This window comes from Calonectris borealis, chromosome 4, assembly GCF_964195595.1.
Source record: "Calonectris borealis chromosome 4, bCalBor7.hap1.2, whole genome shotgun sequence".
Classification (NCBI taxonomy): domain Eukaryota; kingdom Metazoa; phylum Chordata; class Aves; order Procellariiformes; family Procellariidae; genus Calonectris; species Calonectris borealis.
In genome coordinates this window covers 53,747,811-53,762,592 of record NC_134315.1, presented here as the reverse complement: position 1 = coordinate 53,762,592, position 14,782 = coordinate 53,747,811, and the positions used below count along the sequence as shown (strand labels likewise).

Here is a 14,782-nt window from a genome sequence, read left to right as displayed (position 1 = left end):
GTTAATCTATGGAGTTTTATTTGAACAAGTTGATACAAAACCAGTACGGTACATCAAATGAACCAAAACAAGCAGAAACAGACTTGAGCATTGTCAAATAAGGCACATATAAAAAAATCTACACGTGTAATCCAGTGAAACAGACAGTTTATATATATATATTTGGAGGTAGAAATAATTACAAAAATACTGACAAATCTTAAGCAGTAGCAGATTTGTTAAAACAATTACTACTTAGGTCCCCATTTTTAAAAGTGATCTGTAAAACAATGTTTATTCAGCATCCGATGTTGGCACATTTGGGCCATTTATGTTTTTAAGCATCAAAAGAATGCTATTGATGTTAAAAATTTTCAATACCATGAGGAATACAATAAAGAAACTACAAAAAGTTATAAATGTTCATAAAACTCATGGTCATCAGTAATGTAAGAGTCCTTGGGGTACAACATCACCTTTCTTCCTTGAATTCCACAACATATTTACATTTTAGAGACCTAACGAAGCTTTTAATAGTGTGGCTATATCTGCTGGAATGGTTCCTTCTTCTCCTGAGGAATAAAAACAAGTATTAGTACAGCTCAAAATATTTCACATAAACACACAAAAGTCTAGATCCCCAAAACTGCACAAAATCCTCTACTTGTAGGAGTCTGTCATTGATTTGTGGGTCAGATTCAGAGGGCGCTTCCTATGAAACCGAACAATAATCAGCACAAATACACCTTTCTAGTTTATTTAATATGCATCAAGAATCTTCTTTTTTCAGAATAATACATTGCAGCAACCTTAATTCACTTAATTGGACATAATTATGTGCAAGAGACTTACCTGAATCTGCTGCAGTCATATCTTGTTCTAACTTCAATTTCTGCTGGCTGATTTTGAGCATGGATTCTTCAATAGTCTCCTTACTGATTAGCTTTATGACTTTTACTTCTCTGAAAACCACAAAATAGGATAAATCCATTTTTATAGTTTCTTTGGATTAGTGCAAAAGGAAAGGATGCTATGCCTTTGCTCAGCTGGCAGTGGTTTAAAACAAGAAGGAGGAAATGAGCAAAAGGGCAATACAAAGAGCTTCTAGTTTTTCTGTCTGGACCAACTGTGCTCTGTACTGCCAGAAAACTTGTTTTCTCCTGCACTCCCAGCCACTGCAAAGTCTGGACGGTCACAAAAATCTCTGTTAATAGAAACAACTCAACTTCCCCCTCATCCCATACTACAGTTGAAATACCAGTTATTAAACATATTCTATTATTCACGTTAGCTTATTCTGATGGAGGACTCTAAAACAGTCCATGGTTTCACTCTTTATGATAGGGTGGCACTTTAGAGCTTAGAAGTTTCTTGAAGAGAACAAACAGCTTTGCCAAACTGACCCAAAGACTTCAGATCTGCCTTGAAATAGTTCCTAGCACCAGAAATTTGAGAGTTATAGAAAACTGGAAAAAGAAGGAGAATGTAAATAAGGTTTGTTCTGGCAGCAACAGTGCTAAGACAATTACAATTACCTAGCTCCCAGAGCTGGTTTATGCAAGTCTCTGCTTAAAATGGACTTTTTAATCATAAAACATTGTCCTTTTAGCCTCCTTTGAGAGTTTGCCTCCAAGAAAAGCCAAGCATTATAATTAAAAAGTCTTACCTTGTCTGACCTACTCTATGGCATCGGTCTTCTGCTTGCTTATCATTGTATGGGTTGCAATCAATGTCATGAAGAATAACAACATTTGCTGAGGTCAGATTAATTCCCAAGCCACCAGCTTTGGTTGACAGGAGGAATACAAATATATCCATATCTGTATTGAACTGATCTATTAGATGTATCCTGCAGAACACAAGAAAACACACATCAGGCCTTGAAAAAAACACCACACTGGCTCCAGAGTTGAATATAGAAGTTAGGATGACGATCTTTTGAAAGGGAGGACAGTTGCACAGCAAAGCAGCTCAAAAGTACAGATGTTACGCAGAAGGAAAAAGGGTACCAACAGTCCTCCGCAATGCCCAGAGAAACATACTCAGAGTGACAGATCAATAGCAGAGAATGAAAAGAGGCTTGGAAAAAGATTTTGGATAATCACAGAATACAAAGAGGAAGTTGGAGGACAAGGGAAGACTGAAATACATTAAACAAACTGGGAGGGGGAAAGGGGGGGGGAGGGAGAAACTTAGCTTCATGACTGTCTTCTGTACCAATTGCACACAAGGGATTTCAGCTGTAAGTTGGAAGTAATACCACAGCAAGAATGAGAGTTTTTTGAAACTAATGAAAGAGCATCTAAAAAAAATCATGAAAGCAGAAAACCAGCACAGCTCAAATACAAGAAAAGCATTGCAATATTTTCAGCTGTGAAGGACAAAGTAAATGGTTTGTCTTAGAGAAACAAAGGGGTTTATCTGCCTATTGTAACAGAGATATACCATACTTCCAAGGAATATCTACAGGTGAACTTTTGTTATGGCATGCTGACACACAAGCAAACCAAACACACCATGAACTGCTGAAGACACAAGTTTTCCATTTCGATGGCTAAGACTGTAACCCGACCATCCAAAACTCACCTTTCAGCCTCATCCTTACTAAGGCAATCTGAAATCCAACATTAAACCCCTTCTATAGTCAATGCCCAGTGACCACAGAATTCTATACATTGGAAAACAAAGGTAAGGGTTTTAAATCACCTCCCCTCCTCCATGCACACATCCATTTTTTCTCTCTCATCTTCAGCAAAAAAGTCACATACCGATCAGAAATTTGGGTTTTTCCATCCAACCTAATATATCTATGTTGCCAATGTTTTAGGAAAACTTCCAAGATATCCAGCATCATAGTAAACTGGCTGAACAATACAACTCTGTCACCCTGGAAATCACAAAGCAAAACAAAAGGTTTAAAACACGTCAATTACGGATAACGAACTACACAAATACTTTATTGGTGCAAATATGTGACTTAGACTGAATCCCTATTTTCCAAACTAAAAGACTAAGCTGAAATTCATCAAGTCAGGACCGACTTTCAGTGAAGATATCGTATCGAATATTTCTGTTGCATTAACCCACATTTTGTCAGTGTGGTAATTTTTTAGTTACTTTGTACTTAGGTGACTAAAGCAAGCTAGAAATCACCTGTCAAATGCATAAATGATAGATCTACTTCATCTATAAACATCAACAAAATATTTGCATTAAAAACTTAAATTTGAGCTATATTCCATATAACACAGAGCAGTAGCACCCTTTTGTCTGAAATAATCAAACAGGTGCACAGTACACACTTGTGCAAATTCAGGATACTCTGAAGTACTATGATACATGCTCATTTGTAAAATAAGCCAGTTTGAATCTATGACTCAAAGCAGTGACCTCTTCTTACCTTTACACTGGCTTATAACACATACGTGATTGTTCTAATGTAATACAGTCTTATTCAATTACCAAAAGAAGGTCAAAGTTCATGAGCTGTGAAAATGATGCTAGCCCTCCGTACATTGAGAAAGTAGTGTCAACTCGGGATGAATATTCTAAAACTTGGAAAAATGGGAAAGCTTATTTCAGCTGTCTCTAAAGTGACGTGTAGGCAGGACTGCACATTAAAAGCTGTAAGTATTGCTTTGCAACACTGCACATGCTCTAAATCACATTGTAATACTCCACAGAAAAGCAACTGGGTTGCATATACAGCTAGCAGACGTTAATTTAACCAGTTATTTAAAGCGACCCTTTAGATGGACAGGAAAAGATGTTTCAGCCATCTATAGTACCAACCTTCTCTTTAAGGTCGGAGAGAATGCGTTCCAGTGCTCTAAACTTTCCAGAATCCAAGATCTGATCCATGTCTAACTTGAAGTCACTGACGTGAGAATATTGCTTACAAAGCAAATGCAGCTCAAAATCTGTCATTACTGTCATGTCTTCAAAGATAAGGTCAGGGTTAGCATCACAATGTGTGGGTTCCTGTTAGCAAAAATAAAGGGAAATAATGCAATACACAATCTTGCCAGACAGACAAGAAAAAACAAAAACACCACACAATAACATCCAAAATTTCTGAAAGAACAAAGTAGCACAACTAGACATGGACAAATGCCAGAGCGTGGCTCATGCAAGCAACAAAAGATGAACTCTGCAACCCCAGGTTTATAGTAGAGGATCATTACTTCGCAATTTAGCTGTTACAAGAACTTGTACTACCAAAAACTACGAAGTATATGCTCAACCTCCATAGCAATTACCTAGTTCCCATCAAGCCCTACGACCTTTTACCCCTGTATCAGACCTCTTCCCCTGAAGACACATTCCCTAAAAGGGAGGTCCAATCCTTGGATAGATGGTAGAAGACATGGGAAGCCCAGCCCAAGATGTAGGGTGGGTAGAGGGATGTCATGCCTGGAAGAAAGAGGAAAAGAAAAGCCACATCTGGAGAGTACGATGGTATGAGTAGGAATAAAAAGGGACAAAAATCCTTCATAAACCAATGGGTCACTTCTTCCCTTCCCCCCAACCTTGACTGGCTTTATTTTAAAACAAAGCTGAAGATATTCAAAGACAGCTGCAACTTTCTTAGAGCACCTGCTGCACATTCAGATTTTTTTTTTTATACTTTAGAAAAAAGCAACAATTTTCCCCAAACTCCACAGGCATTAACCCCAGACAAATTAAAAAAAAAAAAATCCTCAACAGTTCAATACTTTTGCCTTCCCTATTTTAGTTCTGTACAGCCTAGATTTCTTGCTACTCAGAAAACACTAGTAAACTCAAATGCCCACTTTGATTTTAAATTTTGGGGTGGAGGGAAGAGGTGTTAAGGGGGAGCTAATGAAAGGGAGATGACTGCAGTCCCACAACTGTTCTCTCCATTCTAGTATCTGATATAAAAATCAGTGTTAAACACATACAGAGCTTGATTAGAGCACTAGATAGATGCAGAGAAATAAAAAGCAGCAACAATGAATTAAGTTTTGCAAAGACACACTTTCGACCAGAGGACTGACAATAAAAAATTCTATTTAAGTTGCATTAAAAATTCTGAGAAATTAAGGATTGCTTCTGAATATCATCACCTTACCTTGAGCATAAGCATGGACATTGTCCTGAGCTTGTCAGTCGTGTAATACTGACGATGCAAGAGAGGGTGATTAGCCATTTTTCTAAGTTGCATCATTACATTTCCCATATCGGAGTTTTTCTCTGTAAACAAAGAAAAAAGGTATATTCAGAAGTAGTACATAGATGCCTATCTGACACATCTTTATCTCTCAGGAGCACTTTGTTTGTAAGAACTGAATTTGACATTTCACCTATTACCTGAACTTACGAAAAATTCACAGAAGGGATATAGTCAGTTTATGAATATTAGACATTTCTACAAAGCAAGGGCTTTGTAGTCACATTCGACATACGTCTGGGTATGAAAAAAATCCAGGAAAAGGAAATGAGACCCTCACATACCATTACTGTTAATAGTTTTCTTGAGCTTGTTTAAGAGATCACAGTATAGTTGTTCCTGTTTCTCAGACATAGCACATAATTCAATGAGATCTTTTTTGGGAGGTAGTTGTTTAAGGACCTGATAAAATAAAAACATACCAGTAAAAACTGTAGTGTAGTGAATGGTCAGTAATTCTGTACTATCTTACAAGCCTGCTTTTAAGCTACTCCATTCATTCTCCCCATCCCAACTCCTTTCATCGGCTGCAACTTTGCTAACTGAGTCAGCAGTTCGATTTATTTAGAACTTGATTTGGAGTATACATCATCCCTCCATCAAGTAACATGGTCTGCACACTCCAAAACTGCATGAAATAATAATAAATGCAATACCTGGAACCTACTCCCCTACTAATCAGGGATACCCTCTTCAAGCCACTAACTACTACGATATGCAAGTACACAGAAACACTTTTTGGATCACTATTACGTTTTCCCTTTCTTTTATACATGCAATTCTAAATAGAAGAATTTAAATAGGTTTTGGATTTTAGAATAAAAAAGAAACATTTTCATGATAGCAAAATAACTTAAACCACACAGTTCTAGTCATACATATACACAAATACATATATGCACATTCACTGCCTTAATCCTTTCAGTTAAAATAAAACATTATTACTATAAATGTCACAAATATTTTTGTGGTTTATGTGGAGGATTTCTCACTTCTCATTGCTTAGCAGTGCACTGAATCATCTTTCAGTGATCTTTCCTAACTAAAATTCCCAACTGTAAATAGTCAGCAAATAATAAGCATCAAAACCCAAAACTGCAGCAGGTCACATTTGCACTTGCAAACTCCTGAAAGACAGCTCAAGTTTCTTGCTCTTCCTGCATAAACAGCTAAAGCTAGCACTGACAAAATTTGATCTTAAATTCTACTAGTAGTCTCGAAGATTATCAGGCTTTTTGATGATATGAAACCATTATTTTAAAGATAAAACATTACCTCATCTTTTACTCTTCTCAAGATGAATGGTTTTATTATCTGCTTTGCATGTGCAATCCTCTCCTTTTCATATATGCTTTGTTCTTCAGCACTCTTCTAAGGAAAATAGTGCAAGAATTCAATTACAGTGTGAAGTTTTCAGCTGTAACAACACTACCTTAACTATTCTAACTTGATGAAAAACCCAGCCAGAACAGACAGATCTAACAGGACCATTAGTATTCTGAGATATCCTTTTATGACACATTCTTACTTTAAATGGTTTATTTAATTGTTTCATTTTCTAGATTTTCATAATCACATTACCTGTTTCCATAAGATACCAATAAAATAGAAGTTATGCAGCAACAGCTGTGTTCTAGCAAAAAAAAATTAAAATGCTATTTTCAAGAAGAGAATATATAATACTTACTGTTTTTGAAGAGAACATCCTTCGGATTTCACTTGTGCTACTGCTGAACATATGCGGCATGACAAAATTCAAGAGGGACATCAATTCCAACAGATTATTTTGAACTGGAGTCCCCGTTAGCAGTAAGCGATTCTTTGCCTGTTTGTCCAAAGGGAAAACAGCAATGAGAACCATTAGTCGAACAGATTAAAAATGAATATTGGCAGAAACAACACAGCTACGGAAAACTGAGAAAATGAGCTTGGTTTAAATTATAACTATTTAAACTTAATATATGTTTAGATCTCATGGAATAATTAAGTCAATAAACAGTTTACAGATCTGTGGGGAACTGAGCACATATCAATTTAAGATATTCGTATTTATTCAAGAAGCCTAATCCAGATGTGAGAAAAGCCTTCCTGGCTCTACTAGGGTTTTTCTTGGTTTGTTTTTTGGGTTTTTTTTGTTTTTTTTTGGTTTTGTTTTGTGGTTTGTTTGTTTGTTTTTTTTAAATTAATATGCTAATTGTTGCTCCCATATATCTTTTCTAGTGTCATACAGTACTTATGCACAAGTTTTGAATTGCAAGTACAAGCCATAGTTTAATTGCTTAAAGATCAGATTCTTAAAAAGGCTTTTAATGAAAATATGATCTTGAAAAATAAGTTGTAATAAGTGATCGTAAGTATATTATTATTGTATGAATACTACAGTGCTAAATCACAATAATCAGAGAAAGAGCTGTACTCAAATTCTCTCTTTTCCAAAATGCTGTTGACTCAGGCCTCAAGCTACAAGAAAAAATTATTTTAAAGTAGCTTTTCTTGCACAATCCTATCAGAGAAGGTCCTTAAATACTACAATGTTACAGCACAAGTCATCAGAACAGCATTTTTACAATCTTTACTACTGTGGGATAAAACTGGAAAATTGCTTAATACTGGAAACGAACCACTACCATCATTGTAATGATGCTATAGGAAATTTTTTACATTTCTTTGGGAGCTTGTCTCTCTGCAAGAGTTCACAATGCAGGATCCACTCCTAAGACCACACCAACACTTACATCCACTTGCATACTGTAGTTTCTGGAAAATTATGCGTATATGAACTTTACAATTAATACTCTGTTTTCCCCCAGCCCATAGCTACAAAACAAAAAAACCATGAGTTGTCCCTGCTAACCCAACAATAACTAAACCTCTTACATTAATTGTCATAAGGTGCTGGTAGCGTACAGAGCTCATGTTCTTGAGCATATGACCTTCATCAAAAATTGCATAGTTAAGCTTCAACCTGCGAAACAGCCCTCGATCATCTGAGCTGCTAATTGCACAGTTGTATCTGTCAGAGAAAGATATCATAAAAGACACATTAAATGCAAATTTAACATGAACATACTGTTATCACAACCAAATTAAATTCTCTAAAATTGTTAAAAGTTATGGAGAGAATACATGAGGGGCAGTAAGTAAAACTGCCTAGAAGTAACCAACCATAACACAGTTTACTACTGGCAAATAATTACAGTTTACTTGATGAGCCAGTGCTCTCAGTAACACTCTCCAAAAAACTGCGCAAATCTATTACAAAGTAGTATGTATCTATTAGCATGTATTATGTAATTAATAGATAATATCTAAAGCATCTATTACATAGTATCTGGTACACATTATTAAAACCCTAGTTAACCATTAACCGAAACCAAAAATAAGTTCCCTTCCCATCTCACCAAACATTGTTTGTTTTGTTGTACCGCTAGAGGTCAGTAGGAGCTAACTGAATCTCACTTGTTATTTAATTACTGTACTTACGTAGTTACAATCACATTGAAATCGACAACTTTATTATTAATGTCCACCCTGAGATGTTTCCTATCTTCTTGGGATCCTACAAAAGGACGTAACATAAAATGAGTACAATTACATGTATTTATATACATATAAAAATTAAGACAGTACACAGAAATACATTCAGCAATAAATATGTGTATTTAAACAACTGTCTTAAAACAATGCTTCCATGAGCAATTCATCTTTTCTTAGGCTGACCACGCAAGCAACTGTATTATTGGATTTATTTCCAAATTAGATTCCTCACCGTAGTAAAAAAGGACATTCAGTTCAGGACACCACAGATGAACTTCTCTTATCCAGTTATCTGTAAGACATTAAAATAAAAACCAAGTAATTTATACTTTATTATGTCTTACATAACTTCAGACACACCTCAGCATCAGACCAAACATCTGATTTTAAAGCAAATCCCTTTAAATTCCTGAAGGTTAAGAAACCTTCCGTCTAAACTCTGGAAAATTGATAATATTTAGGGAAATTAAACAACCCACAACTGGGCTTTAAGAAACTCTTGCTTAACCAGCTTGCACCTTAAACTCCTACAGAAACAGACCCTGCATCATCTGCAACCACCATGTAAAAATAATACAACGCTTAACTTTTCAGCCTGATTTCTTCCCCAGACAGTTAATTCCTCAGAAAGCAAATCACTTCATTTGTCAGTACTCGCATCCAGAAGCGTTTCATCAGGAGAGACAGTGCCTCTGGGAGTACGCAAGGAAGCCTGACAACTCAACCCAGCAGAGCCAGCAACATCACCATGCCCAAGGGGAAGCTGCTTGACAGCCAACACAAATGTTGACCCCAAACCACAGCAGAAGGGAGTCTCTGGTAAATGCCCCTTGACCCGGGCCAGACCCAGACCAGGGCTGAGGAGCCGCCTCCAGAAAAGCATCAGGAAAGCTGCAAGGAGACCGCACTTGCCAGGCATCCCCGTGCTGGATGGCCTGGGCCAACCTGCCACTACAATTCGTGAGCCTCTACGATTCACTTCACAAAAGCACCTTCGTTTACACCTTTATGTACGCCTCAGGTTTTAAGTAATACGCATTTTTAAGAGTTATTTTTAAAAATGGGTTCTAGTGGATTTTAAAAGCAGACTGAAAATGGCAATTTCGAACTGACGTTGAACAACCGGAAGCTTTTCTGAGGTGTTAAGAGAAATTTTTGAAGCCCAAAGAAGTATTTTCTATTAAAAGCAGCATTTTCTTTCTAAATTAAACTTGCTACTTTCTCCTTTCTATAATCATTCAACAAAACCAAATTTAACTCCACAGAGAACTAGTTTCTGCTCAAACTCATCAGGTTCGCTGATGTATTTTATTCCACCATATTCTTCCTGCTTTCGGCTGAGGTTACTAAACAATCAAAACACACAACTAAAAGAGAGTCAGCCTCATCGTTTCAGGATTTTGATCTGCTTTGACAGATTCTGTGCAGCAAAGAGGAAAAAACACACTGAATGTCTCAAATGCCATGAAACCTAATCCTAAGCACAGCCTGAAGACAGGAATTTCAGCCAATATTCAGCAAGTAAAAAGACTACTTTGCTAAACAAGTTCAAATTGTAACAAGCAGCTTTATTTTTTGTGAAGCATACAGAGCATATTAAAAAAAATGTCCATGTTAGGTCTAATTAATTCAGAACAAGCATGCTTTCAGTATGGTTTGCATTCCAATTCAAATTACTTAAGGAGTTGAATATCACCATAATAAAATTAAGTTTTCTTTCACAAAATTATCTTTGTTTCACAGTCTGTCCACGATTTTTTTTTTAAACAAACAAATAATTTTGCAGCTTGTAACTTACCTAATGTTGAAGCTGGCACAACTATCAAATGGGGACCCCTATTGCCCTCTTGGTAGAGATAAGCTAGAAATGCAATAGCTTGAATTGTTTTTCCTAAGCCCTAAGAGAAAACAAATCCATTTAAACAAAATTTACAATCTGTAGAACATAATAGTGTTTTGTACTCATAATACAATTACAGTGTAATCAATGCTAACTAAAGAGTACAAAACTGCATAGAAAAATTGTTCTGTTTAACCGCATTGTTTTACAGAAGACAATTCCTTCCTAAGTACAATCGCCAACAAACTCAATTATCTTTTCAGCTCAACATTTGAGCATCAGGGATTCATTTTTTCATTTTAGTTCAAGTTCATCCCTCAACCTTCTTCACAAATTTACCTTCCTGAAACTGTGGCAGACAAATGATTACTTGGAAACTAATTGTTTCTTTCCATTTGAGCCAGTTCTACAATGGATATTCCAGCTATTTCTGAAGTGGAATTTAATATAGAAATCAGATTTCTTTAAAATAAGCCTATGTTTCTGCCAATACTCACTTTTTTGTCTTCTGTAACATGAATTTAAAAATTCATCTTATCTACCACAAAATATGCACATAAGGTAGATCTTACAACTACGAAACATAAGGAAGTTGAGAAACACTGCCTAAGTCTTAGTGAAGCAAATCCACCCATTCACTCACAAGATGAAAAGCAGGCAGGATTAAAAGCAACTGACAACACAATTAGTATTTAGCAGCTGCATCACTAAGTTTGTTCTGTTGTATAATTACTGGTGGTGTCAGTACTAAACAAAATCTCAAACCCATAAGCTTTTCTTGCTTATTTCAAAACTTAGGGGGAGCATAATGAAAAGAGATGGCTGAAATGCTGGAGAAGCAGAAAAGGTTTCTACCCACTTAGTTTTTTCTGTATGGGTAGCTACCTGTTTTGAAACTGATGGAGAAATGTAGAAGATAGGGGCTTACTACAACTAAATGCTGGACAAGTAGAATGAATTATATTTACAGGCAAGAAGCTATTAAAGTGAATGGTCTGAAGATAATCCGTTGTGGTAGAAACTGCTTCCATTGCATCAGAACACTATGTGACTTGTAATTATCAGGGTCCATGAATCTTAGGCTACCTTTGACTTTCAAATTGAAAGTAAAGAGCTCAGCAGCTTCTAAACACTTGGAGAAACTGTTAGAAATTTAAGTTATATTAGCTAAAACAAATTACTTATAATCTGAAAGAATTTAACAAAGTCATTTTTGCAAAACTTTTAACGATTCTTAAATAATCAGTTTCACACTTACCATTTCATCAGCCAATATGCCATTCAAGCCGTGTTTATGCAGCAGTGCTAACCAGTTCAAACCAATCTTCTGATATGGCTTGAGTTCCAAACTGTTAAGAAATCAAGCTTAACATGCTGCCATCTTTTATTTGTTTCTTCATGAAACACAACTTTACACTTACGTTAATCACAGAATGGTAAGTTTAACATTGCCTATATTTTAATGCACTCCAGATCTCCTTGTGTAGTGAAAAACACATCAAACTTTATTTAATCAGTCACCTGAATACCAAAGAGCATTTCTGAACTTTCTAAGTAGTTTATGTGAATTTTCATACATCTTAAATGATCAAAATGAACGTTACAATAAATACTTTTATTCTAAAATCAGTGATCCACAATCAGTTAAAAGCAGTTACACAACTGCTGATTTTTAAAATACACAAAAAATTAAGTGGCATTTAGCAGCTGCATCACTAAGTTTGCTCGGTTGTACAATTACTGATGGTGTCGGCACCAAACAAAAACCAAACACACAGAACCCAAAAACACACTCAAGAGCAAGTCACCTAGTTCAGCATTTTTTGTCAAAGAAGAAACATCACTGATAAGCTCCCTCCAAAGAGTTCCCTCTTCCTCTCAGGTTTTATTTTCACACAGCTGAAAATCCTTTTGCTATTCACCACTAACAGCCTCTAAATCTAATCCAGGTTGCTACTCCAGCCATTCCCACTCCACCCCTGTGCCTCCTAACCCTTAGGATAATGCCCCCCACCATACCCATTTCCATTCCTCTCCTCTCATAAGCTCTCTCTTTATTCCCAATATCCATTTGGAGATCCGTACCAATTTACCTCTCTGAAGTAAATCCTTCCCCTCACCACATCCCCGGTGCCCCTCCCACTGGATACAGAGTTCCAGATCATTTTGTATATCTGAACTTCCTGACCGAGGTCTTCAGTCCAGCTGATAAACTTTGCAAGCTTGCTCAGATTCATTTCAATCTGGCATCTCTGAAATGTAAGGTCCCCCATTGCAGAAGCAGTTTTGTTTCGCTTTTTGCTTGAAATAAGTTGACAACGCGTGATCCCATCACTCAAGGTTGGCTTCTACATTCATCAAAAACTGGAGCAAGTAAAACAAGGTATTGAGCACTGTTACATCTTTTTGGTTTTATGTTCTTATCCTCCTCACCAGCTTTCCTGATACACTTAAACACATTTGTTGTGGATTCCCTCGAGTGTTGCACATCACTATCTAGCTCATTCAGAGCTGCTAAATGTCAAACATTTGCAACTCTACTTTCAGACACTACAGTTTTGAAAATCCCAGTCTTCAAGTATACCTTATTATCCGACACCCTTGTAAGTATAAAAAAAGGGAAAGATACCTCTGATTCAGAATGGAGGGTTGCTCTATGTTCCATCCACATCCTCCGTCTTCAGTAATTCTGGTTACTTGTTTTGTCAGTTTATTTGAAATGTCTTCACATTTATTCATGAGCTTTAGAACCACGTCCCTCTCCTTCAGCAGTATCTTGCAGTTCCACACTATGTCTTCTGACAAACCAGTAGTCTTAGTCATTTTTGCAAACTGCAAAATAATTAAAAAAGCCCGAATACTATGAACACTGGTAATAGCAGCAAAGGTGCTACGGTGCAAATCCACAGCTGTTGCAGGCAGCAAGTAATTCAAGTAGCAGACAGTAACAGCATCCCGATCTCCTCTCAAAGCTTCAAATACTCCTTACACACTCAGCCCGCTGCAAAACTGTGTGAATCCACACTGAAGGTCATCATTACAGCTCCTTGCACTGTAAAACATATCTTAAAATAAAAGAGACAATTTCTCTGAAGAGTTCCTAATGTGAAACATAGGAGCTTTAAACTCTTAAAATCCTCAAGGGGAGCAACGTACAGCGCAAAACAAGCCTTGAAGGCCAGGCCCACAGAACAAAACCGCAAAAGGAAGAAAACAATGTACTGATTATCATTAGATCTCCTTCTGAGCAATCCTTATTAGATACTAAAGATATAAGACATAAGCGTAATGTAGGTATCAATGCAAACCACCCTATGAAGGCGGCTATTAAGATTTTGTTATGAATATGTCCAGAGCTCAGCATTACTCGGTCCGGTTCTAGCTGTACCACAAACGGCACATTCAAACTGGACTTAGGCAGACTGGAAAAAAATAAAGATTTAAGGAATAAGAAGTTTTCCAAAACTGTGTCAGTTTTTTTGTGGTCACCAAGTACTGACAGGCCCAAAAGATCAGCAAGAATTGGTTCATTCTTTTCAGTTCTTCACATTTGAGTCTTAGAGGAGAATTTCTTCACCAAGCTAAGATCACCTAAACTCTTTTTTCTTGCAATGAACCCGACCTCCTGTGAAATCTATGAAACACAAACTTACACAAATCTACCAGGTCATTAGCTGCCAATACATTTTCATGGGTAGTATCATCGCCCTGACAAGGTTTCTCCATTTTTTTGCATGTGCATGTTTCAAGTCAGTATTATCCTCATTTTACAAGGACAAACAAGATAAAATACACAAATACATTTTCTCAATGTCATAGCAAACAAGCTGGCAGAGGGCAAGTCAAAATACAGAATCTCAGTGTCAACACAAACTAACGCAAGGCCTGTCCACCGCTCCTGAGTGCGCCTGGTTTACAAAGATGAAGCACATCAGTGTTTGAATCAAAAGCTTGCAGCTGAGCCATGTGGACAGTCCACGTTCAGGATCACTGTGGCTCCCTATCCCACAATAGGGTATTCCCTCCTGTCTTGGCTGAGGAGAGATCTTCAAGTGCAGTAACTGCTCTGCCACCATGTCCTCATCTTCTCGAAACATGTGTTCCCACCTTGACCAAGGCTAACTTCCTCCGCTGCTTTGTACTCTGAGTCTACTGCTAAGAGCAGAGGTTGCTTCACTCATGCTTGCTAGAAGATGCACCTAATCTAGCATCAATTTTTTTTTTAAAAAATAATG

General features: G+C 36.9%; 1 protein-coding gene across 5 annotated transcripts in view; it reads right to left on the bottom strand.

The window, feature by feature from the left end:
* SMARCAD1 (SNF2 related chromatin remodeling ATPase with DExD box 1) overlaps positions 1-14,782 on the bottom strand; it is a 45,722-nt gene continuing 30,940 nt past the window's right edge. For all 5 annotated transcript variants that reach the window (XM_075149581.1, XM_075149579.1, XM_075149580.1 and 2 more), the window contains 15 exons: positions 13,177-13,379; positions 11,806-11,896; positions 10,506-10,605; positions 8,940-8,999; positions 8,654-8,729; positions 8,048-8,183; positions 6,858-6,995; positions 6,446-6,541; positions 5,455-5,572; positions 5,072-5,193; positions 3,772-3,960; positions 2,748-2,866; positions 1,646-1,828; positions 832-941; positions 1-551 (listed from right to left, as the gene is read on the bottom strand). In XM_075149581.1, coding sequence (XP_075005682.1) covers positions 490-551; positions 832-941; positions 1,646-1,828; positions 2,748-2,866; positions 3,772-3,960; positions 5,072-5,193; positions 5,455-5,572; positions 6,446-6,541; positions 6,858-6,995; positions 8,048-8,183; positions 8,654-8,729; positions 8,940-8,999; positions 10,506-10,605; positions 11,806-11,896; positions 13,177-13,379 — 1,803 coding nt within the window. In that variant the 3' untranslated portion in view covers positions 1-489. The remainder of the gene's footprint in view (positions 552-831; positions 942-1,645; positions 1,829-2,747; positions 2,867-3,771; positions 3,961-5,071; positions 5,194-5,454; positions 5,573-6,445; positions 6,542-6,857; positions 6,996-8,047; positions 8,184-8,653; positions 8,730-8,939; positions 9,000-10,505; positions 10,606-11,805; positions 11,897-13,176; positions 13,380-14,782) is intronic.